Below are 26,868 nucleotides of genomic sequence, written 5' to 3' on the forward strand. Positions count from 1 at the left end.
GATGAACCAAAGAGAACAGTTCATAGACTGATGGCTGCAAGAAGAGTAATCTATTGCCAGCCAGCTCGCTGGCTTGGAGTGTTCCGAGCTGGGAGGGCAAGAGGGGAAAAGCAGAAAGCTTTCTAGTTTCTCCTGAGGAAAATCTTCCCAGCCTAGCTTTATTTGATTTTGTTTGCAGTGAATTCCCAGGTGTCCTGGCTACATCGTCCATAATGATACCACCTGTGTGTGTGTGTGTGTGTGTGTGTGTGTGTGTGTGTAGGGTAGCCCTGTTTTAACTTTTCAAAGAACATTCACATCCCGTGTTATCCTCATAGCTGAGAGGGGGAGGAAGGACCATTTTTACAGATGAGGCAACTGAGGCACAAAGCACTTGTGCCACTTTCTTGACACCATACCCCTCAATGCTGGCAAAGAAAGAATTTAAAAAGAAAAACCACCACAACAACCACAAAACCCGTCAGGCCTTGGGACTCCCAGTCCTGTACAAAACACACATTCCACCACTGAAAAAAAGAAAGTCGAAGGTTATCCGATCCCCCCAATTTCCTCCTTTCCCAAAGCCAATAAGGGAGATTTCGCTGCGTTTCTAAGTCACGGGAGAAAGCAGAACAGCCATCGTTTTCACGATTCGGTCAAATAGGGAGCCATCACCCCAGATCAATAAGCAAGCCATCAGTGAACACTTCCCAAATGCCAACCAGGTGCCAGGTGCGGGCGCATCCCTGTTTACTAATATGCCAAGTCTTATTAAGTGCCCGCAAATGCTTTAAACCGGAAAAGAAGCCGAAAACCAGAGAAGTGGGCATTTTAAAACTGAAAAGGAGTTTTCCCAACTGGGCTTGGGGTCTTTTTGCATTCTCCCTTAAGGGGAAGAAGACGCCAGAAAACCCCATGCCCCCGGCTTTGCCTACTTCTGGGAACGCTCGCCTGCACAGGCCACCGGGCTTCTTTTCTCATTCTAGTTTTAGTATTTTCCCAGCGTTATCCCCCTCCCCCCTCCCGGAGCGGCCACGTCCAATATTAATTTAGGCGACAATCGGCGGCGTTGTGGGAAAGCTCTCGGGCAAAGCCGGCTTGGACCTTACTAAGTAGGTCGCCGCTCGGGAGACCTCCAGAGAAAATGGCCCCCCGCCCGCGGCCACTGGTGGAAAAAGAACGGGCAAGTTACAGACCTTTTCTCGAAGAAGTGCGCTGGAAGATGTCATCTTTGGAGAAGTCGATGGTTACGTAAGTGCCACTGTCCAGATCGGAAGCACCATTCCCCCGCTGGGCACTGGGAGCGGTCGAGCTGACCCTCCTTCTGGGGGGAGCAGCGGGAGCAGCGGCGTCGCGGAAGCTGACGGCGATGAAGTTGAGGCCATTCTGAAAGCCAGCCGAGGTGACCCGGGACATCCTCGTCTCCTCGGGATCGGGAGCGCCCTGGCCGGAGCTGGACCAGACGCTGTCGAAGGAGACAGAAGACTGCCTTCCGCTATCGGAGAACGGGGAGGAAGGTGTGGCTGCGGCTCCAGCGCGAGAGAAAGTTTCCGAACTGTGGCGTCTTCTGCCCTGCGGCTCGGCTCGGACCGCCCGGGGAATAACGGCTGGCGGCGGCCGGGGATCGCGGAGGGAGAAAGTGCGGCCCTCGGAAGAGTCGTCGGCAATGCGGAGCCGGTTCACAGCGGCTGAAGGGCTATCGATTTTGACAGGCTCCTTGCTCCGGACAGCAGAAGGCGCGGCTGCTGCGGACGCCGCTGGGTTGAAATTCATCTCGGTGTAGTCATCATCATCGTCGTTAGTGGGGGTACTAATGCGGGCAGCAGCACCAAGTGGACGTCTAGCAGAGTCCCGAGTTAGCTGGTTTCGGGGCAGCTTGGAACCCGACAGCTTTAAGGTATTGGCGAGCTCCTTGGCAGCTTTGGGCGAGTTAACATCCATGGCAAAACCCATGCAGTCGGAAAAGGGTGACTGTGTGTGGTCACGGCAGGAGCCCAAAGACGAGGGGGAGCATTCGCCTGAGAGGCAGCGGGGTGTACTGCTTGCGTTCCTGCTAAAGTCCATGTTGACGTACTCCGCAGGGCTCTCTGCTCTCAGGCCACGCTGAAAGACTCGCGGAACACTGCTTCCTCTTGTGCCGAGAGGGAGTTTGGTAGGTCTCGAAGCCTTCCTTGGTGGGAGTCCCCCGTCGGAAGCTTTCGAAGTTGGAGGAGCTCTAGGAATGTCCCTGGGGGGCACGCTTCCGCTTCGGCCCTTTTCCGGGACGGTGCTCAGGAGTCTTCCAGGTGATGCCATCGGGACGTAGTCGCTGTCGTCACTATGCTCGGTTATCGTGCGGAAACTTTTTGGCAGGGAGAAGAGCGAACTCAAACTTTTGGAAAAGGAGGAGGGGAGGTGCAGAGAATTGCCCTCGTGAGACTGCCGGGGAGCCAGGGGTTGGCCCGGGGACATATCCATGTATTCATTATCTTCTTCCTTATGACTCGCCCCCCTGGAGGAGAAGGCGCCACGAGCATGGCGGCCCGGTGAGACGCTGCTAGCTCTTGGAAACATCATCATGTAGCCGCGGGAGTCTTTCTGTGAGGATGACGAGGAACTGGTGGGTTTGGAGGCAGAAGCACCTTTAGGAGCCATCGGCAAGTAATCGCTGTTGCCTTTGAGGGGGCCGGCCACTCCTGGCATCATGGACATGTAACCTTCATCCTCAGCTTTGCTGTTTCTGCTTTGGTTGCGATTGGACCCATTCTCACCGTGCTCCAGCTTGGGGGTCTCTCTCGATCGCACCGACTGGGAGGAGGGGAGCAGCAGCCTGGAGTTTCCAGGAGACTCGATATCCAAAGCGGAGGTCTGTGTTGTTTTTTGTTGCGTGGTTACAGCCGGTGGCTTAGCCAGGGAGAAAGTTTTTCTCTTACAGCACTTTTCGGGTTCCATATGATTGCCTCTGGCACCGTCTTTGGCGCGCTGTTTATTCGGCGCCACGTACTTCGTGAAGGCGCGTTCTTCTCGGATGGGTGGGGTGTTTCCCACGGAGTCCGGGGTCCCGTTTCTCACTCGTAAATACCTCATTCCTCCCGGGCTGGAGCCGTAATCATCGGAGGAGGCTGCGCCACCATCACCCGGGTTTCCACACATGGAGCTCGAAGGCCTGGTCGAGGTTCCTGGGGCTGGGCTGGACCCGGAGGGAAAGGGAGACACTGGCAAGGAGGTAGAGTGAGAGTGACAGCAACCATTGAAAGCGGCGCGAACGTACCTGCCACTTTCCGGGCGGGCCGGGTTCATGCGGCCGGGGTTCAACTGCATCAGGCTTCCGGTGACCGTTCGGAAGGGTCTGTCCATGGTGCCGTCGCCCTCGCTGGAGGCGCGGAATCGGTAAGTGTTGCCCTTGCAGGAGGGCGGGGTGCTGGCTACGCTGTCGGTGCGGGACCTGCGGGACATACCCAGACAGGGCTGCAGGTAGCCCAGGTGCCTCCTGGTGGAGAGGAACGAGATGGGGTTGGAGCAGGACGACTGGCTCTTGCTCCGGGGCCTGAAGTCGGCAAAGGCCTTGAGGGCTTTCATGGTTTCCAGGAAGGTCTCGTGCATGTGCTGAGCCACCACTGAGTCGTCCACCTGCATCCAGATCTCCCCAGGGCCAATGGACGATGACCTGCCCACCTCGAGGAAGAAGAAGTGCTCCGAGTGGCCGCAGCGACGGATGCTGAGCAGCTGCAGCTGAATGGTGGGCGCATCCGAGTTCAGACGCACCAGGTGCACCTCCTTGCTGGACAGGCACAGGCGATAGATGCCGCTCATGTTCCTGGTCTGGCCCAGCCCCTTGGGTTTCACATGCACCTGCCACACCTCCCTGAAGGCGCTCCCGTCCTCTACCATCTCACCCACAGCGATTCTGGCTCTGGCACCGCTACTGGCTCTGGCGCTGACTCTGGCGCTGGCTCTGGCGCTGGCCCTGGAGCTGGCTCTGGCGCTGGCGCTGGCGCTGGCACAGGCACCTGCACCGCTGCCGCCACCGCTACCACTGCCGCCGGCGGCGCCCCTCTCTCGGGCGCCCAAGCCGTCTCGGCCGCTGCCGCCGCCGCCGCCGCTGCCGCCACCGCCGCCGCCGCCGCCGCCGCCGCCGCTGCCGCCGCCGCCGCCGCCGCCACCGTTGGTGTCATCGTCATCTTCGCCCCCGTCGCCGGAGCTTCGCGTCTTGCTCTGACCCATCAGGAGACTCAGCGCTTGGTACCAGCTCTCCTGCTCCTCCTCATTCTCGGCCACCATGGCGAAGTAGTCGTCCTTAGTGTAGAGGGCGATGAGGTGGCGGTACTTGGCATCTGCGCGGCGGCTCACCGTGAAGCACTGATACAGGGGGATAACGCGCTTGGGCTGCACCGCGGGGGGCACACTCGCCGCTGCGCCCGCGGAGGGGCCTCCAGCTGCCGCGGCGGCGGCGGCAGCGGCGCGGAGACTGTTGCGGAACTTCTTTTCGCTCTCGTAGTACTCTAGGCGCGCCGGGGCCAGGCGGCTGGCCGTTCGAAGCACGAAGTAGCGCTTGTGGCCGTGCTTCTGTTTCCGCAGGTAGCCACATTTGCGGACATCGTCTCCGGCCGCCTGCAGCAGCTGCGTTAGGCCCGGGTCCCCGCGATCCGGGGAGCAGCAGCGGGCGCCGTCCTCTGCGCCCCTCCACATGCCGCCGATGCCTCTGCCTCTGCTGCCGCCGCTCCCGATGTCTCTGCCTCTGTTGTCACCGACGCCGATGCCTGGGGAGGAGCCGGAGCTCAAGGAGCCCGAGCCGGAGCCCGAGCTCGAGCCCGAGCCGGAGCTCGAGCCGCCGCTGCTACCGAAGCCGGAGCCGAAGCTCGAACCGGAGCCACCGCCGCCGCCGCTGCTATTGCTGTTGTTGCTGTTGCTGTTGTTGTTGCTGCTGCTGTTGGCGATGGTGATGATGGTGCTGCTGCCGCTGCCACCGGGCACTGGGGCTAGTGTCTCCTTCCCAGCCTCAGTCTCAGACTCCAGCCACCACCTCCGTACCCCTCGCTCCCCAGCGGCGGAGTAACTCGCCATGGGGCTGCGAGCTCCTTTTAAGGGGCCCGGCGGGGCGGAGGGGGCGGGGGGGCGGGGGGAGGAGGACAAGGGGAGAAGGGTCGCTCCCGCCGCACGTCTCACCCCCTCCCCCGCCCACTACACACAGAGCTCGGCAGCAGGCAAAACAACACGTGACCGCGGACTCACGCGGCGGTAGCGGCGGCTCTAGCCACTCAGGCAGAGGAACTCGCGCGCTGCTGCTGCCACCGCTGCCGCCTCCAGCGGAGGTGTGTATGTATGTATGTATGTATGTATGTATGTATGTATACGTGTGTATGTCTGTATGGATATATGGAAGTCTGTATCTATGGAGGGACGTGCGTGGGTGTGCAAGTGGGTGTGCAAGCGGGAGTGTATAAGTGTGTGAAAGTAAAGCAAGTGACGGAGGGGCGGGCCCCGGCCCCCCCCCCCCCCCCCCCCGCTTTCCCCTCCCGTCCAATACTAGCTCTCCTGGCCAACCGGGCCGGGGAAACGGCGGAAGGGGGCGGGGCTCCCCAGTCACGCCGGCCCAAGCTGGTTGCTGCAAAGGGCTCCGTGGGGCGGGAGCTGTCCCGGGCCGGGGAGGGAAAGGGGGGGGGGTACGGGAGCCTGCTCTCTGATTGGCTGGAGTAGGCGGGGCTGGGCGGGGCGCCGAGGCGGAGGCCGAGACAGGGGCTGCGGAGCAGGGTGGGCGTGTGTGGATGGATGCATGGATGGGGGAGCGGTGAGTGTGTGTGTGTGTGTGTGTGTGTGTATGTGTGTATGTGTGTGTGTAGGGAACGGTGGTTGTGTCCGTGTTTGTGTGTGTGTGTGTGTGTGTGTGTGTGTGTGTGTGTGTGTCAGTGTGTGGAGGGGAGGTGAAGGGAGGGGAGGGGGGCGGCCCGAGTGGTCGCTTGCTAGCCTCCGTTGGTTGGTTTGTTAGGCGAGGCGAAGCCAGGTGAAGCCCCTGCCGCCTCTGATAGGCCGGCCGAAGGACCAATGGTAGTGTGTACTGGGGAGGAGGCTAGTGGGTCTCTAGAGGAGAGAAAGGGTGTGGCCAGAGGGCAGGGAGGGGCTGGGCCCGGGAGAGGGTGGGATCCTTCCTGGCAGGTTCTGAGCGCGAACGACCCGTAAACAGCTGTGTGCACACCCAGAGATGAACACGTCCTGTCCCCACCCTCATCCCGCCCCCAACACACACACACACACACACACACACACACACACACACACACACGGAGGCCCCCCAAACACCTTGTCGGCGTCTCTTCCCCCCACCCCCGCCCCTCTGTAAGGTTGGGCGTCTACGGTTCGGCGGTACCATTCTCTGCACCCAGAGCCAACCGACGAAGGAACGGTAACGAGATCTCTGATGCTCTGTACCCCAACCTGAGGTCCACCCAAACCCCCCAGACACGCCTGATACTAGAGCTCTGCCGCAGGAAGCAGGCCCGAAGTTGTTTACATCGAAGCAAAGGGAACTTTCCCAGTATGGACGCATGCCTACATATAGAGGGAGACACAGGTTAGCGGAGGGACTGAGTTGTGGGGGCATCGATTCGGGATCGCCGTGTGAGGGCATAAATGCGAGAGTCCCCAAATTCTCCAGCCATGTTGTAAAATGGGGCTCTGGTCTTCGGCCGGCTTAAGCGATCCCATCTGCCAGCGCGAATATGAGAGATGCCGGGGAAATGGCCTTTAAAAGAATCCCTCAATGAGGCGGCCCCCTTCCCCCGAGTGAAACTGAGGCACTTGTCTTTTTAAAAAGAGCCTGGTAACAAGAACAAATGAGAGTACTTAGAATGTATTTGCCAGTCCCGATTTCAAGAAAATCTAAAGCTTGGCCTTGAAAGGGCGCTCCGAGACCGGGTAGTCCGAACTATTCCTAAGAAAGAGTTCTTTTGCGAAGATGCCCCAGAGTGGCCATTTAGCTTCCACTTGAAAATCTCCAGTGAAGACTTCTGGACAGCTCCAGTTGTTAATTGTTAGAGTGTATTTGCGAAATCGCCAGGCACCATACCAGGTGCTAAGAATACGATGTAAAAATGGCAAGAATACATCTATTCACTTGTTACAAGAGGAGACCTCTTTGTGGAGGGAGTGAATAAGGGAGGAGAGAAATACCCAAACAAACAGAAGAAAACAAGGAAGGGAGCTCAGGGCACCCCAAACCCCCATTTTGTTAAAGCTAACATATACTTAGAAGCAAAACTACATGTGGCAGGAGATCACTGATTTGTCTATAATCCCGCGTGTGTGTTAGAATGTTTTGTCTGTTGGTGATTAAGATAACAATAAAAAAGAAACAATTCAAACAGTCCCTGATGTCCAGTAGTCTACATTCAGCATGTTCGTAGGAGAAGTGATATAAAATTTAGCCAAATGAAGGCCAGAGGAGCGTACTGAGGGGGCGGGCGGGGGTGGGACCAGAAACCCCCCCTTGCAGAAGGTAGCTCTGGAGCAGAACGCTGGAGAGATCAAGGCTCCGTGAGAAAGAGGCGAGGCTGAGCACATTCCAGCAGGGGAAACATCTTGTGTAAAGCCGTGCAGGTAGAAGAAATGTCCCGCGTAGGAAATGGCAAGGAGGCCATTTGGACTGGAATTTTGAGTGTGTGAGAGGGGGGCTGATATGAAATCATGCTGGTAGCCTTTGGAGCCAGATTATGGAAGATTTCGAATGCCAGAGGAGTTTGTATTTTGTCCTAGTGGCAATAGGGAAGCACTGAAATTTCCCGAGCAGGGATGCAACATGTTCAGATTTGGCCTTTAGGAATATCATGTAGGCATTTGTGTGGAGGTTGGACTGAAGAAGGGAGAGAGTGAATACTAGGAGGCTATCATTCAGGTGGCATAGAGTGAGGACCTGAACTAGGGTGCGAGAAGAAAAGGGGAGTGGGGGAAGAGATGTGTTGGAGAGAATAAAGAAGATTCAGCACCTGAGTGGCAGAGGGAGGGGGAGTAAGAAAGACTGAGGAGCTCCAGTACTAAGGCCCACTTGCTAACATTTGAGCCCAGGGCCTCAAAATCCAGTCTTGGACCACACCATGCAATCTCAGCCTAGGAATGAGTTCAAAGAGAAGTTGCCTACCAGATAGAAGTCCTCATCTGCTCCAAAGAAGGAAGCGGCTGTTCTGATGAAGTCACAAATCCTTGTACTCACATGTCAGCTTGAAGTTCCCCAAAGATCTCCATCTTTTTGTCTTTACTAATATCTTCAACTGTTTGAAGGACCTAAACTGCCCTCCCCTGAAACCTTTATCCATAGCTTCTAGGGGTCAAGTAAAACAAGTTTCACCTTTCTTCTACACGATAGTCCTTCAAACGGTTGATATTAGGGAAGACAAAATGATGGAGATCTTTGGGGAACTTCAAGTGGACATCTCAATGCATAGATCTTCCTTCGTCATCAGTGTGGCCTCCCTCTTCCTCCTATGCAAACTACAACTGTTCTGATTTAGCAAGTGGCCTTGAGTTGCTGTGGCAAAAAACCATACAACCTTATATGATAGCCAGACTTTTGGTGGCATTCCTTTCTGCACTTGACTAGATTGAGGCAGTATGGTGTGGTGGAAAACATTCAGGTATTAGAGTCAGAGGTTCTGAGTTCAAATCCTGCCTTTGCCACTTAATTGTGTGACCAAGCCAAGTAATATCCCTTCCATATGGTTTCCTCCTTCTGAAAGGGAAACTCTAGACTGAGTACTTTGTAACCGTGGACAAGTCTCTTTGCCTCTTTGAGCCTTCTGGAAAAAGAAAGGATTGGATTTGGTGGCCTCTGAGGAGGTTCCTGTCAGCTCTAAATTTCTGATCTCATGATATTTAATAAACAGGTCCCTTACAGCCTCCATATCAAAGTCTTTCCAACTAGGAAAGCTTATGTTCCACAGAAGAATCCTTTGGAAAATCAATTACCTCCATACCACAATGAGGCATCAGAAGAGTACAATTCTTGGCAATTAACAAACATAAGGGTCAGTGTTTATTTTTCTTTTGAGGGAAACATACAAATTCCTTCAGTTGCCAGGGTAAATGCAGCCCCTAAATATGAGGAGTACAATACATTTTGTCTTCTATTCAGGTTGCATAATTGAATGTCTTGGTTTGAAACTCCAGTATCAAAAAAGTGACCAGGTTTGTAAAAAAGGGATCTTCCTTCCTTCCTTCCTTCCTTCCTTCCTTCCTTCTCCTTCCTTCCTTCCTTCCTTCCTTCCTTCCTTCCTTCCTTCCTTCCTTCCTTCCTTCCTTCCTTCCTTCCTTTCTTTCTTTCTTTCTTTCTTTCTTTCTTTCTTTCTCTTCTTTCTTTCTTTCTTTCTTTCTTTCTTTCTTTCTTTCTTTCTTTCTTTCTTTCTTTCTTCCTTCCTTCCTTCCTTCCTTCCTTCCTTTCTCATTATTTCTCTCTCTCTCTCTTTTTCTCTTACCTTCTAAAAAAAAGAACTCAAACGCATAGAATTGACACTAAGTATTGATTCTAAGGCAGAAGAGTGGTAAGGGCTAGACAAATGGGTCTAAGTGACTTTCCCAGAGTCACACAGCTATGAAGTGTCTGAGGTCAGATTTGAATGTGGGTCCTTCCAATTTCGGGACCTGACACTCTATTTACTGTGTTACCTAGCTGCCTCTGGGTGTTGTATTTTAAAAGAATGAAACACCAGTTCATCTCATCCCTGGAAGACCATGTACAAAGAGTCTAGCTGTGATCCTCTCCTCTCCTCTTCCTCTCCTCTCCTCTCTCTCCTCTCCTCTCCTCTCTCCTCTCCTCTCCTCTCCTCTCCTCTCCTCTCCTCTCCTCTCCTCTCCTCCTCTCCTCTCCTCTCCTCTCCTCCTCTCCCATAATCTAGTTTATGACTCAGAGAGATTTCTAGAATTTTTATCTCCATTGTTCATTCCAAATGAAGATTTGATTTGAAGGAATCACCCATGTTTCTTTGTTTCCTTGTTGCAATATATAACGTGGGAGACATTTTTCTCATATTTTTGTCTGTTTACAACATAATGTTGTATATCTCAATTTCACATACAAAAAAAATGTGCAGTTTTTTTTCAGTTATATATATATATCAATCAGCCAATAAAGATTTTTTTAAGTGCCTACCATGTGCCAGGCACTGTGTTAAGTGTTGGGGATACAAAGAGAGAAAAAAGCAGTCCCTGTCCTGGAGGAGTTTACGGTCCAAAGGAGGAAGGTAATGCACAAAAAGAAGCTCTGAAGAGAGGCAACTAGGTGGCTCAGGGGGATAGAAAGCAAGAGAGGAGATCCTGGGTCCAAATCTCACCTCAGATACTTCTTAGCTGTGTGACCCTGGGCGAGTCACTTAATCACAGTTCTCTAAGAGCCTGTACTGCTCTTCTGCCTTGTAACCATCACTTAGTATTGATTCTAAGACAGAAGGTAAGGGCTTTAAAAAAAGAATAAGAAACTGAGAGGGAGGAGGGGGAAAGGGGGTAAGACCCTTTCACTTTGACGTAAATCCAAACCTGTTTAAATATTTAATACTAACAAAATTAACAATTGGGGCATCTGATCATTTCTTATAGGTTTTCATACAAGTTTTAGCAGCAAATTAAATTTCATGTACTGTGTAAATATGCTAATAATAAACCCAGTTTCATGTGATATAATGGATGGGCACATAAGTTCATTGGAGTAGCTGAGTCCCTGTGGTTGTAGATGAAACTAGAGAGACTTATTGCTTGAATGTGACCATGTTTTTGCTCAGGAGAACAGAAAATGTGCAGTTCAGTTAATTAACAGCTGATGTTTGGATCAAGCAAATAAAAGTGGCTGCATCATACTACTGAGGAGGGGATGAGGTCCTAGCTTTAATATTTGAAACATCTAGACTCTAGATATCAATGAGTTCTGAAGGATTTCCTCAGAGTGTAGGTCCTCTTTCTTGTGTATTTACAAGTTGTTTAGAGTGTAAGCAAGGTGACCATTCTGATTATCCTTCCCCTTCAAATGTGATTCAAATCCCTCTCTCTTGTAGAAGGTCCAATTTCCTTTCTCAGTTTTTGCTTTTGTCTTGTTTTCTCCCTTGGGGTTACCTTGGGGGGTCATTGAACTCCTTTGCTTTAGGGGATACCCAAATTGATTTTTTTATATCTCATGCCTACAGAGTAAACTTAGGCTGGAGTTCACTCATAGCTCATACCCTCTCTCCTGGCTACTTAAAAAGTATATTGTTTCATTTTGAGATTGTGAAATTTAACCACCATGTGTCCTGGAATTTTAAGGGTGAGGTTTTTCTCAGAGTTGATCTGTGGATTTGGTTAATCAGTATTTTGATGGAAATATTCAAAAGGTCTGGGCAGCTTTCTTATATTATTTTCCACAGTACAGTATTTGGAAGTTTTGAGGCACATTTCTGTCCTGGGAAGCCTCTGAATCTCGTCTCCAAGGTCAGTCACTTGGGCTTTTATAGAATCCATGTGTTCTTTGTTGTCTTCTGATTCTCTTCTGCCAAATTTTCTTCTGTATCTTTCTGTTCCACATTTGTAATAGTTATATCATCTAGAGTTTCTATTTCTGTGACTACAATATCCATGTTTTCTATTTTTCTCTCCTACTATCAATCTTCTTTAATTCTATATAAAGAGTTTTTTTTTAAAAAAACCTTTATTCCTGCTATCATTTAAATATCTTCTATTTCTTTTGTCATTCTGGTAAGAAACACTAAATATGATGAACGTGGACAAACATGGGAAAACATCTGAATCAATGGCAAGTGAAGTAAACAGAGTCAGGAAAACAATACACACGCTGACCATAACAGGGTTAAGTAGAAGGAGCAATGACACAACTAAACAGAATGCTTGGCCCCATAGAAGGAATATGAAAAATCCACCTCCCTCCCTTCTTTGCTAAAACTACATCACACTGTATGTACTGTTCTGCTTGATGCATGTTTGGGTTGGTTTTTCTTCTATTTCTTTTTTCTTCTTTGTCATAAAAGATAGTTCTTTGGGTGGGGAAGGAGGAAGGAATATACTGGGAAATGAAGGCATTATAAAAACAAAAGATATCAACTTTTTAAAAGTTCTATTCCTCCTTTGAACTGTTAAGGAGTTTTTTGCTTTTATTCCAAGATCTTTTGAGCGTCTAGTATTCTCTTTCTCATCAGGGCTTTTTGGATGATTTCCTTTTATATTATAATACTTGTTCATTTTGTTCTGACCTCTCTTAATAACACTTTTACTCGTTTCTCCTGTTCTTTTGAGTCTGTTGATTTATGCGCTTGTGAGAGAGATTTGTACTCGAGATTTGTCCCCTAGACTTCTGGTCTTTCTGTCTTCCTATTGTGTTCCCAGAACCTTGTGTCTGGTTTTCTGCTTTATTCTTTCAAACCTTCCAATGCTTCACCGGTTGCCTGAGGAGTGGGCATCCTCAGCTTCCTTGATTTGCAGGATCTGAGGAAGCAGTATGAGTCCCTGCCCAGGGTGAAGTTCAGTAGGAGAAGATTTCTCCCAGCTGAGATTCTAGTTTCCTGTCCCCTTGGTTATGGAAGCACTTTCCCTTCTGGCTGCCTCTGCATCATTTATGTTCCTACCCCCTTCTTCCAGTCTTTTGCATGGCTGGGCAAAATTAATCTCTACGACCTCTTATGGAGCATCAGGGAAGTTGGGTGGAATTATTGTTGTGGGGGCCTGGGCATCCAGTCAGGGTCAACCAGACTCTGGAGCACAAGTGCCAACCTACATGTTGCTTGTACTAGCTACACCTGGCATGTGGTATCTATGTATTGGTTGTCCGATGTAATTTTATAAGGTTTTCACCCTGGGTGGCATTTAAATCTTCTTATCTGTGGGCTCAACATTAGCTACTCTATATCTGACCCATAATTCCTTTCTCAAAATTTTTATTTTTTATTGGAAAGTTTGTGGAAGATAGTTATTTATGGATTCCCATGACCTTTGATGTCACTGGCATAGAAAGTTCTCAGTGGAGTAACTCCCTTTGCTAACACAGATGAGCACCTGCTCTGCAACTTCTAGCCTTAGAGGGTTGCCTGGCGCACTTGGAGTGAAGTGACCAATCCAGGGTCACACAACCAAGATTGGGCAGAGGCAGGACTTGACCAGAGATCTTTTTGCCTCCAAGGTCAGCTTTTTATCCATGTCTCCACATTGCCTCCAGAGTGAAAAAAGTGAATAAAGGATGTCTTTCTGGGTATGGACAAAGAAAGGAATATATTGGGGAAATGAAGGCACTATAAAGACAAAATGTACTAATATTCTCTTTGATCCCATGACCTCACACTGCCTCCAGAGCAAATAAGGGGAAAAGTATCTATTTAAGAACTCTGTGGTAACTATTGGGCCGAGCTGAGCACTGCTGGGAATATAAATACAAAAATAAAGATGGTCCCCATCCTCCAAGAGCTTGTAGGGAGACAACACAAAGAGGAGTGGTATTGGAAAGTTATAGTGATGGCAAATAGGTCCGAAGGGGGATACATGGACAACTCCTTTCCAGGAACAATGACAGAGTTGTTTTAATTATGGTGCCAGACTTGGAAAGTAAAGTTGAGGGTCAGAAAAAGGTACATATTTGGCAGAATGGTGGCTGCTGAGATGTCCTAGGTCAGTGATGGTGAACCTTTTAGAGACCAAGTGCTGCAACTCTCATACTACATGTGAGCTGCCCCCTTGCCCCAAACAGAGGGAGGAAGTGCTCCCATTGGGCTGCTGGGCGGGGGAGCGGGTGATGGGAGAAATGTCCCCAGGTATGTGTGGAGAGGGGGAAGGGAGCAGCTCCCTCTGGCATATGTGCCATGGGTTCAACAACACAAGTCTAAGTAAAAAGGGAAGCCCAGTTAGAGCTGCTCCTAGATGTATTTGATGAGTGAAGCAGCCCTCTGTAAGCACAGTGGAACCCCAGGGCACATGCTTTAGGCATCTGGGTCCAGGTAGAATAATATCTGGTGAAATTCCCTGTTCTTTTTGAAATTAGGTGATATATACATTATAAGGATAGTGAATTGGGCCAGAAAGACTGGATAGAGTCCAATTTTAGAGGGCTTTAAAAACTCAACAGAGGAATTTTTAGGTTAGCCTAGAGGTTAGTGAACCAGTAAATCAAGTACACATTCTTTAAAATTTTCATTTATTTGTTAAAAGATCCTTAATTCTGTCTTAGAATCAATACTAAGTATTGCTTCCAAGGCAGAAGAGTAAGGCAATGGGGGTTAAGTGACTTGCCCAGGGTCACACAGCTAGGAAGTTTCTGAGGTCAGATTTCAACCCAGGTTCTTCCATTTCTATCCATTGGGTTGCCTAGCTGCCCCTCAATAAACATTTATTTAGCAGCTAACTATGTGGCAGGACTGTGCTAAAAAGTGGGTATGCAAAGAAAGGCCCAAACCCAAACTAAACAAATAGACCCAGTCCCTGCCCTCAAGGAGCTCACAATCTAATCTAACATACAAACAACTGTGTACCAACCGACTATAGACGGGATCCTGTTAAAATAATCAGCAAAAGGAAGATTCTAATAGTAAGAAATGTTTCTTGCAGAAGGTGGGCTTTTGGCTGGAACTTCAGGGAAGGCAGGGGGGAAGAGATGAGGGGACAGCAAGCAAAAATGCCCAGAGTTGGAAGATGAAGTGTCTTGTTTGAAGAGCAGCAAGGAGGCCAGTGCCACTGGATCACTGTGCGATATGGTAGGGTTGGGAGGGGGGCGGTATAGGATAAGGTGTAAGAAAACAAAAAGGTATTCAAGGCTTGTGAAGACAGGTTATGAAAGGCTTTGAATGCCAAACACAGGATTTTATGTTTGATCCTTGAGGTGATCCACTGGAGTTTATTGAGTAGGAGAATGACACGGTCAGATCTGTCCTTTAGGAAGGTCTCTTTGATAGTTAAATAGAGGATGAACTAGAATGGAACTAGGCTTGTGGCAGGCACATCAACCAGAAGGCTATTGCAAATGGAGTTGGGTGATTAGGGCCCACACTAGAGTGGCGACAGCATCAGAGGAGAGAAGGGAGAATGCTGGAGGGATGTTGCAGGGATGAAATCAAGAGGCCTTGGCAGAAGATTGAATATGGAGGATGAGAGATGATGAGGAGTTAAGGATAATGCCCAGTTTGCTAACCTGAGGAACTGGGATGATGGTGGCATCTTCTACAGCAACAGGAAGGTTTAGAGGAAAGATCACGAGTTCCATTTTGGATGTGTTGAAGATACATACTGGACGTCCCATTCAAGATGCTTGAAAGGCAGCTGGAGATGCAGAGATATTGGGACAGGATAGGTACCTCTGAGAATCGTTAGTATGGAAATGGCTTATTTCGGAGCTGATAAGCTCACCCAGTGAAGTAAGTGCAGAGGGACCCGAGAAGAGGGCCCAGAAGCCTAACGGATGCCTGTGGTTAGAGGGCACGATGATGCAGTAAAAGCAGACCGCAAAGGAGCAATGGGATCAGTAGGAGAAGAGCATATCATGGAGGAGAGGGTGGCCAACGGTGTCAAGGAGAATGAAGACTGAGAGAAGGCCATTGTGTGTGGTAACTGAGGGATCCGAGGGAACTGGAGAGAGCAGTTCTGGTGGGATGAGAAGTTCAGAAGCTGAATTCTAAGATGCTCCAGAGAATGAAAGGAGCTAAAGTGTCCTTATGGTAGAGGGCCTTTCAGGGATTGTAGCTGTGAAAGGTGGGAGAGCTATAGGATGAAAGGATCAACTGAGGGAAGAAGGGGAGTCTGCCACACTTCAGTAGACAAGGGCTGTCAGAATTTTGATCAGGTGGTAGACATAGACTATTTCCAATCCTCAAAGGAAGAGGGGTTAGTGAATGATGGTGGTAGAGGGAGAACCTAGACGTGACCCTGGGGAGGAAGAAGTAGCCCAGCACCCACTCGGATCAGTGAATAGTGGGGAATGAGTCAAAGTACAGCCAGTACTGCGAAGGGAGCCACAGGGACTGTGCGATCAGGAGGTGCTCAGATTTCAGTGATAGCCAAAGTACTGAAGTAGTGATCAAGGAGAAGATCTAAGATGAAAGCAAGGCTGTTGCCTATGGAACAATGGAAGGCATTGCAGAACACAATGAGTGGCTTTAGAGGGGGACATTTGTGGGGCAGGAAGAGGGGCGCAGAGGAATAGGAATAGAGGGTCACGGAGTAAGGAATGGAGTTCAAATGATGACTGCTGGGGATTCAGAATCACTGGGTTGGGGAGGGATCCGTGTCTCGGATTGCTTGGATCTCAAAGGGGACATCTTCTCAGGGCCTTAGGCAATTCAGGTAAGGGGATAAGTGCCTGGAGCTAATGGAATGGCCTTACTCCAGGCCTCCAAGGTAGGAGACCACACTGGCCACCTGATGGAATGACTTTTCTTGTCTTTGCTGAAAGACAGGCTTCTCTTTCTAATCCCTTTTCCGGGGATACTGGTGAGCTGGAGAGCAATGTGGACAGGTCTGTGTTCTAGGAATGTTGCTTTGTATGAGGGGCGGATTGGAGAAAGGAGACTGAGGCAGGAAGACCAATGGCCCAGGGAAGATACGATGAGCATGTTATAGAGAGATGCCAGTGATGTCAGCACAAGGTCATCCTCAAATGGTATCATCCTAATTGAAATGAGTATTAGAACATGGCCAGGGCAGGGTACAATAGGTGCAGAAACTCATTATTCAAGGATGCTCTCACTCTTCTAGTGGCCCTCAAGACCATGTTTGCTTTCTTGGCTGTTACATCCCCCTGTGACTCATGTTGAGCTCGCAGTCAATTACCCCCCCCCCCATCCCCAGATCTTTTTACAGACCTCTTGCTGTCTGATTAGGCCTCTCCTGGGCACTCCTTTTCTTCTTAAAACTGTTTTCAGTTACACGTAGAAACCAAGTTTGACCGTTGTTTCCTGACATTTTAGGATTCCGATTTGCTTCCTCTCTTCTCTCCACCTCCCCATCCCTTTGCAGCAAATAGTTTGATATAGGTTATACCAGTACTTTTAGGCAGTGCATATTTCCATATTGCTCATGCCATGATAGAAGACCTATAGCACACATAGCAATCAAAATCTCATCTTCCGTATACTTGGAAAGCCTTTTGAACCAAACTATACAAATTCAGATCTGCCCCTATTACATTTCATCTTGGATTCATTTCCAATGCTCAAGCCTGGCAAGGGCCTTTTGGATGCTGGTGGTGTGTTGGCTCTCCTTCCAACCTTTGTGGGACCCACACATTCAGTAAGTGTGCCTTCTGGGTCTTCATCCAAGCCATTTTGGATACAAAATATTGAACAACACTTGACCTGGGACAGATCCCTGGGGCATCCCACTGGAGACCTCCTTCAAAGTTGACATCGACCGTTAGTGCTCTTCGAGTCCAACTATTGAACCAGATTGAAATCGGCATAATATTGCTATTGTCTAGCCCTCATCTCTTCATCTCGAGAGACTTTAGCAAACACTTAGTAAACCTGTGATAAAAGACAATAAAGTTTTCCTGGCGTGACTTGTTCTTAATGAATCCATGTTGATTTTTTTAAAGCCCTATTTTCCTTACTACATATTCATTGCCTGTCTTGTTTTTAAAACCTTTACTTTCTATCTTAGAATCAGTACTAAGTATTAGTTCTAAGACAGAAGAGTGGTATGAAGTAGCCAATTGGTTTTAGTGACTTACTCAGAGTCACACAGCTAGGAATTGGCTGAGGTTAGATTTGAACCCATGACTTCTCATCTCCAGGCCTGGCTCCCTATACACTGAGCCATATAGCTGCCCCAACTCTTTAATTTCTTTGGAATTGCTCCAGAAATTGAAGTCAAGCTCATTGGCCTATAATGTGCAGATTCAGTTCTTTCTACTTTGTGTGAATTGGGACATGCACCCTATTTCAATCTTGCGACGCCTCTCCCATTCTCCATGTCTTTCAGAGATCACTGCCAGTGGTATTAATGACAGCCATCCCATCGGCCAGCTCCTTCAGTACCCAAAGATGTGGTTCACCTGGCCCCGGTGATGAGAATTCATCAAGGGCACCAAGCTGCTCTCCGACTATCTCCTTACTTATCTTGGGTACCAATTCCCTATTGACCATATTTGTTCCTCCTTCCAGTTCAAAGATTTATCCTCATCAGAGAAAATGGGAGAAACGCCTACTTCCTACATGTCCTTATATAGCTTATGGCTTAAATTATGGATGGCATGTCTTCATCAAGGAGGACTCCAATTTTGTTCCACCTGAAGCACACAGACTTCATTGACTTGCCCAGAGTCATACAGAAAACTCAATGGCAGAAGTAGAATTTGAACCTTCCTTACTCAAATCCTAGGACTCTTTGTGTCATATGATCAGTCAGTCAGTTGACAAACATTATTAAACCCTTACTACTGCCAAACACTGGTCAAAATATTGGAGATGCAAATGGGAAAAAGAAAGACGGTCCCTGCCCTGGAAAAACTTACAGTCAAATGGGAGAAACCCAATACACAAAAGGAAATTGAGAAGGTGGCCAAGGGTAGTAGGGAAGGAAAGTACCCAGTGTGAGGGCATGATGGGAAAGTCCAAAGGAGGGCAACTAGGTAAGAAATGATTAGCCGATCATGAATTTAGAGTTGGAAAGGACCTCAGAGGCAACTAGGTCAAACTTTTCATTTTAGAGGATGAACTTGAGACCCGGGGAGGTTACTGTGCTACACAGGTTTCTGGATTTGAGCCCAAGCACTTGACTCCAGAGCCAGTGTGTATTGACTCTACTACGGTCCCATTCCAGCCTGTCTCAATGAGAGGATAACTCTGATGGCGAATATGTGAAAATCTTCGGAAGAATGGCACCATAGGGTCAACGTAAATCTCCCCTCCTTTGGAAGATATGCTTTCAAATTCTATTTGAAATTCTATTCTTTGGGGATTCAATGATCCTGATTCAACAAACAGGTATTCAGTGCCTATTGCATACAAGGCTTGGTGCTGGGTGCTAGATTATAGGGTAAAAGAATAATGAGCAGGCACACAAAGATCAGCATTTTCAGTTCTTACATCTTTGTCCCGTGTAACTTCCTCGACCTGAACTTACTTGCCCTTCGAAGTATGATAGCAGAGGCACTTCTTTTTGCAATTTAGGTGGATCAGAGCAGTGTCTTCAAATAAGCCTCATTAACTTGCTTCCATCTAATTTGATGTGCCAGTCTCAGATATCATTATGGAAGAAGTCGCTTCTGAACTCAGAGAAACCAAAACCGGGGGAAAGAACTCTGGAATGGTAAATAGCTGAGTGCTCAAATAAATATAGGTGAACCTCGGTGTAACCCTGGGATCAGGGGATATCAATTACACACACATCAGAGGCTTCCCTGAGCTATTTATTCTTAAAGATCAACTCTAATGATCACCACATACACAAGGGACATGATTTGGTGGAAGGATAAATGGAATCAGTGGTGCAGGGAAACATTTTATAATGGGATTTCCCCTTATGTCTTTCCCACAATGAGAGCGAAACCAGCCAACATCAATGCCTTTGATGCATTAGACTCTCTGTCCAATTCAATAAGTTAACCTTGGCTTCCCAATCTTGAAGGTCATTGCAGCCCCATAAGCCCTCATGAGGAGTATAGTCTTACTGAACAGGATCAGGGATGCTGTCAGAGAGGATTATGGTCCACAGAGTAGATTTCAGGGGTCCATGATGTTAGACAGGGAAAACTACCTCCCCCCCCCCCACAATATAATTTGTTTCCTTTGGAATCCCAGGTACTCTATTTTATACATTTAAGACCATGATTCTGAGAAGGGACCCATTGGTTTCACCAGTGCAAGGGCCAAAAGAAAGGGGTCCAGAACACAATAGATGCCTATAAGCCTATGATGTTCAGAGTTTGGAGGGCTGCTATACTCACCGGAGAGTATATCTTTAATGTTAATGAATTTTACAAATGACCATTCAATATAGCCAGAAGATTTTTGGGTGCTCAGTCTGTTTACATACATTTCTTTGACATGCAGAAAATGAAGTGACCTTAAATGTGCAGTGTTTTTGCTTCAGTACCTGAAGGGATCCATAAGCTTTAATGGATTCGAGGACTTCTAAGGATTCCTGCTGTCAAAACCAGTGCTGGAGAGATTCTTTGTACTACAGTGTAACAGATAAGAGAAACCTAAAAAGATCAACAGTGTTGAACAATTGGAAGGGGTTAGATGATGGGCAGAGCCTTTCTTCTCATAATGAAAAGTGCTACCAATATTTCATTGTAGGTGGGACTTCTCTTTCTGTCTTTGACTCCTTGGGGTTGGGGGGGGGGATATGCCTAGAAATTGGGAACAACTCCAGGTCACAGATTATGGACATCTTAGTCACTTTCTTTGCATCATGGCTAAATTGCTCTTCGGCATGGTTTGACACATTTACAGTTTAAAAATATTTTTTTCAGATTACATGTTGATACAATCTGTAATAATCCTTTACTAATGTTTTGTAACCCGCGTTCTTTCTATGCCTCTCACCTTCTCTCCTCCCCAAGACAGCAGGTAATATGATATAGGTTGTACACATGCTATCATCATCATCCAATACATAGTTCTGTGTTTATCACTTTGTGAAATAAGACACATATTGCTTCCAGTAGAGTAAAATTCATGGAGGAAATAAAGTAAACAACGGTATGCTTCAATCTACATTCAGACTCCATTAGTTCCTTCTACAGTGCTGGATAGCCTTTTTTTTGGTCATGAGTCCCTTGGGGTTGGCCTGGATCCTTACATTGCTGACAATAGTGAAGTCATTCAAAGCTGATCATTGTACTGTATTGCTGTTACTGTGTACAGCATCCTCCTGGTTCTGTTCCCTTCACTTTACATCACTTCATGTAAGTATTTCCAGGTTTTTTGTAACCATCCTGTTCATCATTTCTTATAGCATGATAGTATCCCATTGCAATCATGTATCACAGCTTGTTCAGCCATTTCCCAAATGATGGGCATCTCTTCAGTTTCCAGGTCTTTGCCACCACAAAAAGAGCTGCCAGAAATATTTTCTGTGGAAGTAGATCTTTCCCCACTGTCGCTGATCTCTTTGGGATACAGACCTGGTAGTGGTATTGCTAGGTCAAAGGTGTGTGCATAGTTTTATGGCCTTTGGGGCATGGTTCCAATTGTTCTCCAGACATTCACAATTTGAACCATATTAGTGAACCAATCTTTCCACAACCCCACAGCTATTGCCCAGTAGGAGGACAGATTTTTTTTAATTATAAAGATATTTTATTTAACCAATTACATGTGATAACAAATTTCCACACAAGTTTTCCAATGTTTTGTGTTCCAAATTGTCTCCCTCTCTTCCTTCCCTCTCCCCTCCTGGTGCTGGTAAGCAATTGGATCTGGTTTATACATGTATTATCATGCAAAACATATTTCTATATTGATCATTTTTGTAACAATTATCATATGAAACCAAAACCCAAATAAACTAAAGTGAAAAATCTCATGTTTTCATCTGCCTTCTGACTCCCACAGTCCTTTCTCTGGAGGTGGAGAGCATTCTTTTTCATACATCCCTCAGAATTGCCTGGATCATTGGATTGCTGAGAGTTGCTAAATCTGTCACAGTTGATTATCCCACAATATTGTTGTTACTGTATACAGTGTTTTGCTGGTTCTGATCATTTCACTCTGCATCAGTTTATGTATGTCTTTCCAGCTCTTTCTGAAACTATTCTGTTCATCGTTCCTTACATCACCATCATATGCCATAATTTGTTCAATCATTCCCCAACCAAGGGACATCCCCATAGTTTCCAATTCTTTGCCACCAGAAAAAGAGCTGTTATAAATATTTTTGTACAAGTAGGTCCTTCCCCCTTCCCTTTTATTATCTCTCTGGGACACAGATTCAGTAGTGGCATTACAGGATCAAAGGCTATGCATTGTTTTATAGCCCTTTGGTCATAGTTCCAAATTGCTCTCCAGAGTGATTAGATCAGTTCACAACTCCACCAGCAATGCATTAGTGTAGAGGGACAATTCTTAACTAAGCAGGGGATAAAAATGAGCATAAAAGATAAACTAGACAATTTCAGTTGAAAACCATGTACATGCAAAATCAATGTAGCCAAAATAAGAAGAAAAGCAATCAATCAAGAAAATAATCTTCTTGATAAATGTTTGTCTGATAGAAGTTTGATGTCTTGTGTGTGTGTGTGTGTGTGTGTGTGTGTGTATCGAATTGAAACAAACATATAAGAATGACAACTCAACCCTCTCCCCCCAAAAATAAAGCAAGAGGAAAACTTAAATATGAAAAACAAGTAGGTATGTGAGGGAGGCATAGAGACCAGACAGAAAAAGGGAATGAGATTTTTATGGCAGAGAGGAGAAAGATGCTCTCCAGCTTTCATACTGGAGTGAGGACCTATGGTTTGAAATTCACGTGCGCTTGCAATGACTTAGTTCTCTGTAGATCTGCCAGTGAAGTCTGGCCCTGTCATACTTTGTGAAACTGTGACTTAAGTGATTAAGAAATATGAACAGGCCGTTTCCAAAAGAGAAGACTGCACCCTACCAACAACCATGTGAAAGAATGCTTCCAATCATTGATACGGAGAAAAGCACAATAGCGTCATGGAAACAATGAACATGAATCTGGACAGACTTTGGGAGAAAGTGGAGAATGGAAGGGCCTGGCATGCTGTGGTCCATGGGATCACAGAGAGTCAGACATGACTGAGTGACTGAACAATAGCAATGGGTTTACAAACAAAACTCTTTGATTTCACCTCACACACATCAGATTGGCAAAGATGACAAGAGACAAAAATGATAAAATGTGGGACAAACTATGGGAAGACGATTCCACTAATATGTTACTGATGGAGCTTTGAATTGATCTAATGATTCTGGAAAAAATCTATATGGAAAAAATCACTAAACTATAATAAACTATAAATAAAATTATACACTAATGATGTCACTACTAGGCATCTGCCCCAGTGAAGCCAAAAGTAGAGGGATGTGTTTGGAGTAATATTTTTATTTATAGAAATATTTTATAGTAGCAGAGAATTTGAAAGGAAGTATGTACCAATCAGTTGGGGAATGACTAATAAGACTTTTGGTCAAGATGGCTGCTTGAATAGGAGACAGATTTCCCAGCTCCTACGTAACTACTTCAGCAAATTTCTGAACTTTCCACCAGACCAAATAACGGTCAAGAAATCTAATGAGAGGGGCCAGCTGGATGGCTCAGTAGATTGAGAGCCAGGATTAGAGACAGGAGATCGTGGGTTCAAATCTGGCCTCAGACATTTCTCAGCTGTGTGACCCTGGGCAAGTCATTAATCCCCATTGCCTAACCCTTACCACTCTTCTGCCTTAGAATCAATACACAGGATGATTCTAAGATGGAAGGTAAGGATTAAAAAAAAGAAATCTAATGAGAAACTACTGTAATTTCTTTCACCCTAAAACTTCACAAAAGTCAGCCATAGGAAAGAAGCAAGAGCTAGAGCAAAGCCAGCACTGGTGCTAGGTAGTATCCCAATGTGACTAGAGATAGATCAGGACATGTAACCTGAAAGTCTCTGGGTTGAGAAGCAACCAGGGTTGAGAATTCCCCTGAGAAAGTCCCAAGGTGGGGACTTAGAAACCCAGAGGACTACCAGAAGATGGTAGGCAGTTACCAGTCTAGTTCCACTGCACTCAAACCCAGACTCAGTGGTCCTGAGGTCCCTAATATTTTGTACTTAGATGTCAGAGAGAGTCCTGAGGATCCATCTCTCAAAATCTCAAATAAAGGAGGTAGAGATCAGTACAGGAATTCTGGGCACCCAGGATGAGTCCAATCAGAGTCATTACCCACTTGCATCCCCCACCCCCCCAAAAAAGAGAAGGCCTGGCCTTTGTACAAAGCCCCAGTTCAGGAATAGAAAGATAAGAAAATAAAAGAAAACATTTACTTCTATAAACAAAGTATTGCAATTTTAGAAGTTCACAAAAGGAAGATGCAAGCAACTTTGTTGCAGGAATGACTACATGAATTCCAAGGAGAAATAAATCAAGAGATTTCTTTTTAAAATTAAATAAAAGCTCCTGAGGACATAACTGGAAGAATAAATAGCTTCGAAAAGAAAGTGGTACACCTTACCTAAAAATGGACTCCCTGCAAGCTAGAATTGACTAAACTGAAATCAATGACTCCATGAGACAGCAAGTCATAGAAGAATATCAAAAGAATGAAAAATAGACGGAAATGAATGACATATGATATCAAAAATAATTAACCTGGAGAACAGGGTGAGGGGAGCTAATTTAAGAATCACTGGACTCCCTGAAAATAATGCTAATATATCCTAGTGCAAACATCAACAACATAGAAATAGGTTCTGATCAAGGACACGTGCAATACCCAGTGGAATTGTGTGTGGGCTACAGGAAGGGTGAGTTTAGGGGAGGGAAGGATAGAATATGATTCTTGTAACCAAGGAATAATGTTCTAAATTGACTAAAGAAAAGAAAGGAAATAATGCTAATAATTTTAAAAGTCTAATACTACATTTCAATAAATCATTAATGAAACTGCCCAGATATATTCAAACCAAAGTACAAAGTAAAGATAGAATCCACAGATCCCCTCCTGAAAGGAACTCCCAAATATAAAGTCCCAGGAATGTTATAGCCAAAATCTAAAGCTCCAAGATAAAAAATTATGCAAGCATTTAGAAAGATTCCTTTCATGTACCAAGGAATCACATTCAGGATCTCATAAGCCCTGGCAGCATATACTATAAATAAGAACATTTTGGAATATCACATTCCAGAAGACAAAAGAGATAGGCTTACAACCAAGAAGACTTCCAGGTATTTCTGGTGAGCTGAGTAAGAACTTTAGAACTTTTTGAAATACAAATATGAGTCCAAGAAAATCTGGAAAGGAAAAAATTTTTGACCAATTGGAGGGAGCTGAATGATGATGCAGTGCAAACAATTCTAATGGTGGTGGGAGAAGAAACAAATAGCCCTTGAGAACCTTAATGCCTTCAAAAGATACTGAGAGTTAAGTAAGAAAAAGTTGGGGGTAAAAGGGTTCTTTTTGTTCTATTTTGAAGGTTTGAAGAGGAAGAAGAAAAAGAGAAGGGAGAATCAAAGGAGAAACACATTAATCTAGAAAGGAGGAAGAAGGGAGTAGAACTCTCTCATAACTGGTAGAAATGAAAAGAAGAGTAAACAATCATGGAGGAAGGAGAGTGAGCATTGGGAGAATCTTACAAAGACTAATTGAATCTGTTTAGTTTGATATAGACCAAACACAAACCTCAATAGAAAAACAAGATAATACTGGGTAAAATATTATGAGCAAAACAAACTTCCTCATCTTGAAAAGGGGGATGAAGAAGAGAGGGAAAAAGAAAAGAACTAGAATCTTAAGGGAATGCCTTGAATTGCTTCTTTGACAGTAGAAAATGACTGAATAAATTGTGATATAGGAATATAATGTCATGTGATTGCCCCTTAAGAAATGATGCAAGAGATTATTTCAGAGAATCCTGAGAAGCAAGAACTGGTGCAGAGTGTAGTGAGAAGAAGCAGAACAAATATAAGGGAAATGACATTATCAAGAAAAACAACTCTGAAAGACTTAAGAACTCTGATCAATACAATGACCAGTCATGTCTCCAGATGACCTGTGATGAAGCCTGTTACCCACTCCCCAATAGAATAGGCACAAAGCAAAGAGACATACATTATTGGACATTACCACTGTGTTAATTTGTTTGACTATATTTATTTATTACAAGGCATTCCTTCCTTCCTTCCTTCCTTCCTTCCTTCCTTCCTTCCTTCCTTCCTTCCTTCCTTCCTTCCTTCCTTCCTTCCTTCCTTCCTTCCTTCTTTCCTTCCTTCCTTCCCTCCCTCCTTCCTTCCCTCTTTCTTTTCTTTTGTTGTCTCTTTTCCTCTATTTCCCTCCCTCCCTTCCCACTCTCCCTCTTTCCTTTCCTTCCTTTCTTCCTTCCAACAGCTAGGCTGTGCAGCAGATAAAATGCTGGACCTGGAGACAGCAAGACTTGAGTTCAAAACTGGCCCCAGACACTTATTAGCTCTGTGACTGAGCAAGTCACTTGTCTGCCTCAGTTTCCTCAGCTACAAAATGAGAATAATAACAGCAAATGCCTCATAGTGTTATTGTGAAGTTCTAAAGACTAAAAGTGCTTAGCATTGTGCCTGGCACATAGTAGATGCTTAATGAATGCTTGTTTCTTTCCTTCCTTCCTTCCTCTTGAAGGGAAGAGATTTGGGAAGGAGGGGAAATTAGTGATAGTGATGCCAAAGAAATCATTGTAAAACATTTTTGTGGAGAGAATAAAAAAAGATATTCTGCACAGAAAAGCAGGCTAAGTTATTTTTCTTTTAAAAAAATAAATTTATTGTTTACTTGATTTTAGGATTCATTTCTTAAACATTTGAATTCTGAATTCTCTCTCTCCCTGAGGCCCCACCCCTACCCATTAAGAAGGCAAGAAATGTGATATAAATTATGCATGTGCAATCAAGAAAAGCATCGAGCATTTAGAGAAACTTGTAAAGACCTACATGAACTGATGTGGAATTAAATAAGCAGAACCAGGAGGACAATTTACATGAAAACCACAATAATGTGAAAGAAGACAATAGGAAAGACTTCAGAATTCTGATCATGTCAGTGACCAATTATGACTTCAGAGATTCTACATTGAAGCATGCCACCTACGTCTCCAGCGTAGACAGTTGTTAAATTACAGGTGCAGAACGTAGAATACATTGCTGGGCATGGCCGATGTGTTGATTTCTTTTGCTGAAGTGTATGGGTTTGTTGTTCTTGCTGTTGCTGCTGTAGTTGTTAGAAGAGAGGATTTTATTGAGAAGGGGAAATCATTGGGGTGTCACAGTTATT

General features: G+C 46.2%; 1 protein-coding gene across 1 annotated transcript in view; it reads right to left on the reverse strand.

Moving 5' to 3' along the window:
• The window catches only part of IRS4 (insulin receptor substrate 4), a 30,661-nt gene extending 25,580 nt beyond the window's left edge, over window positions 1-5,081 (reverse strand). Inside the window, exon 1 of the mRNA XM_056809648.1 lies at window positions 1,176-5,081. Within this exon, the coding sequence (XP_056665626.1) occupies window positions 1,176-5,022 (3,847 nt within the window). The 5' untranslated portion in view covers window positions 5,023-5,081. The remainder of the gene's footprint in view (window positions 1-1,175) is intronic.
• Between the last annotated feature and the right edge of the window lie 21,787 nt (window positions 5,082-26,868).

This window comes from Monodelphis domestica, chromosome X (assembly GCF_027887165.1).
Source record: "Monodelphis domestica isolate mMonDom1 chromosome X, mMonDom1.pri, whole genome shotgun sequence".
Taxonomy (NCBI): Eukaryota; Metazoa; Chordata; class Mammalia; order Didelphimorphia; family Didelphidae; genus Monodelphis; species Monodelphis domestica.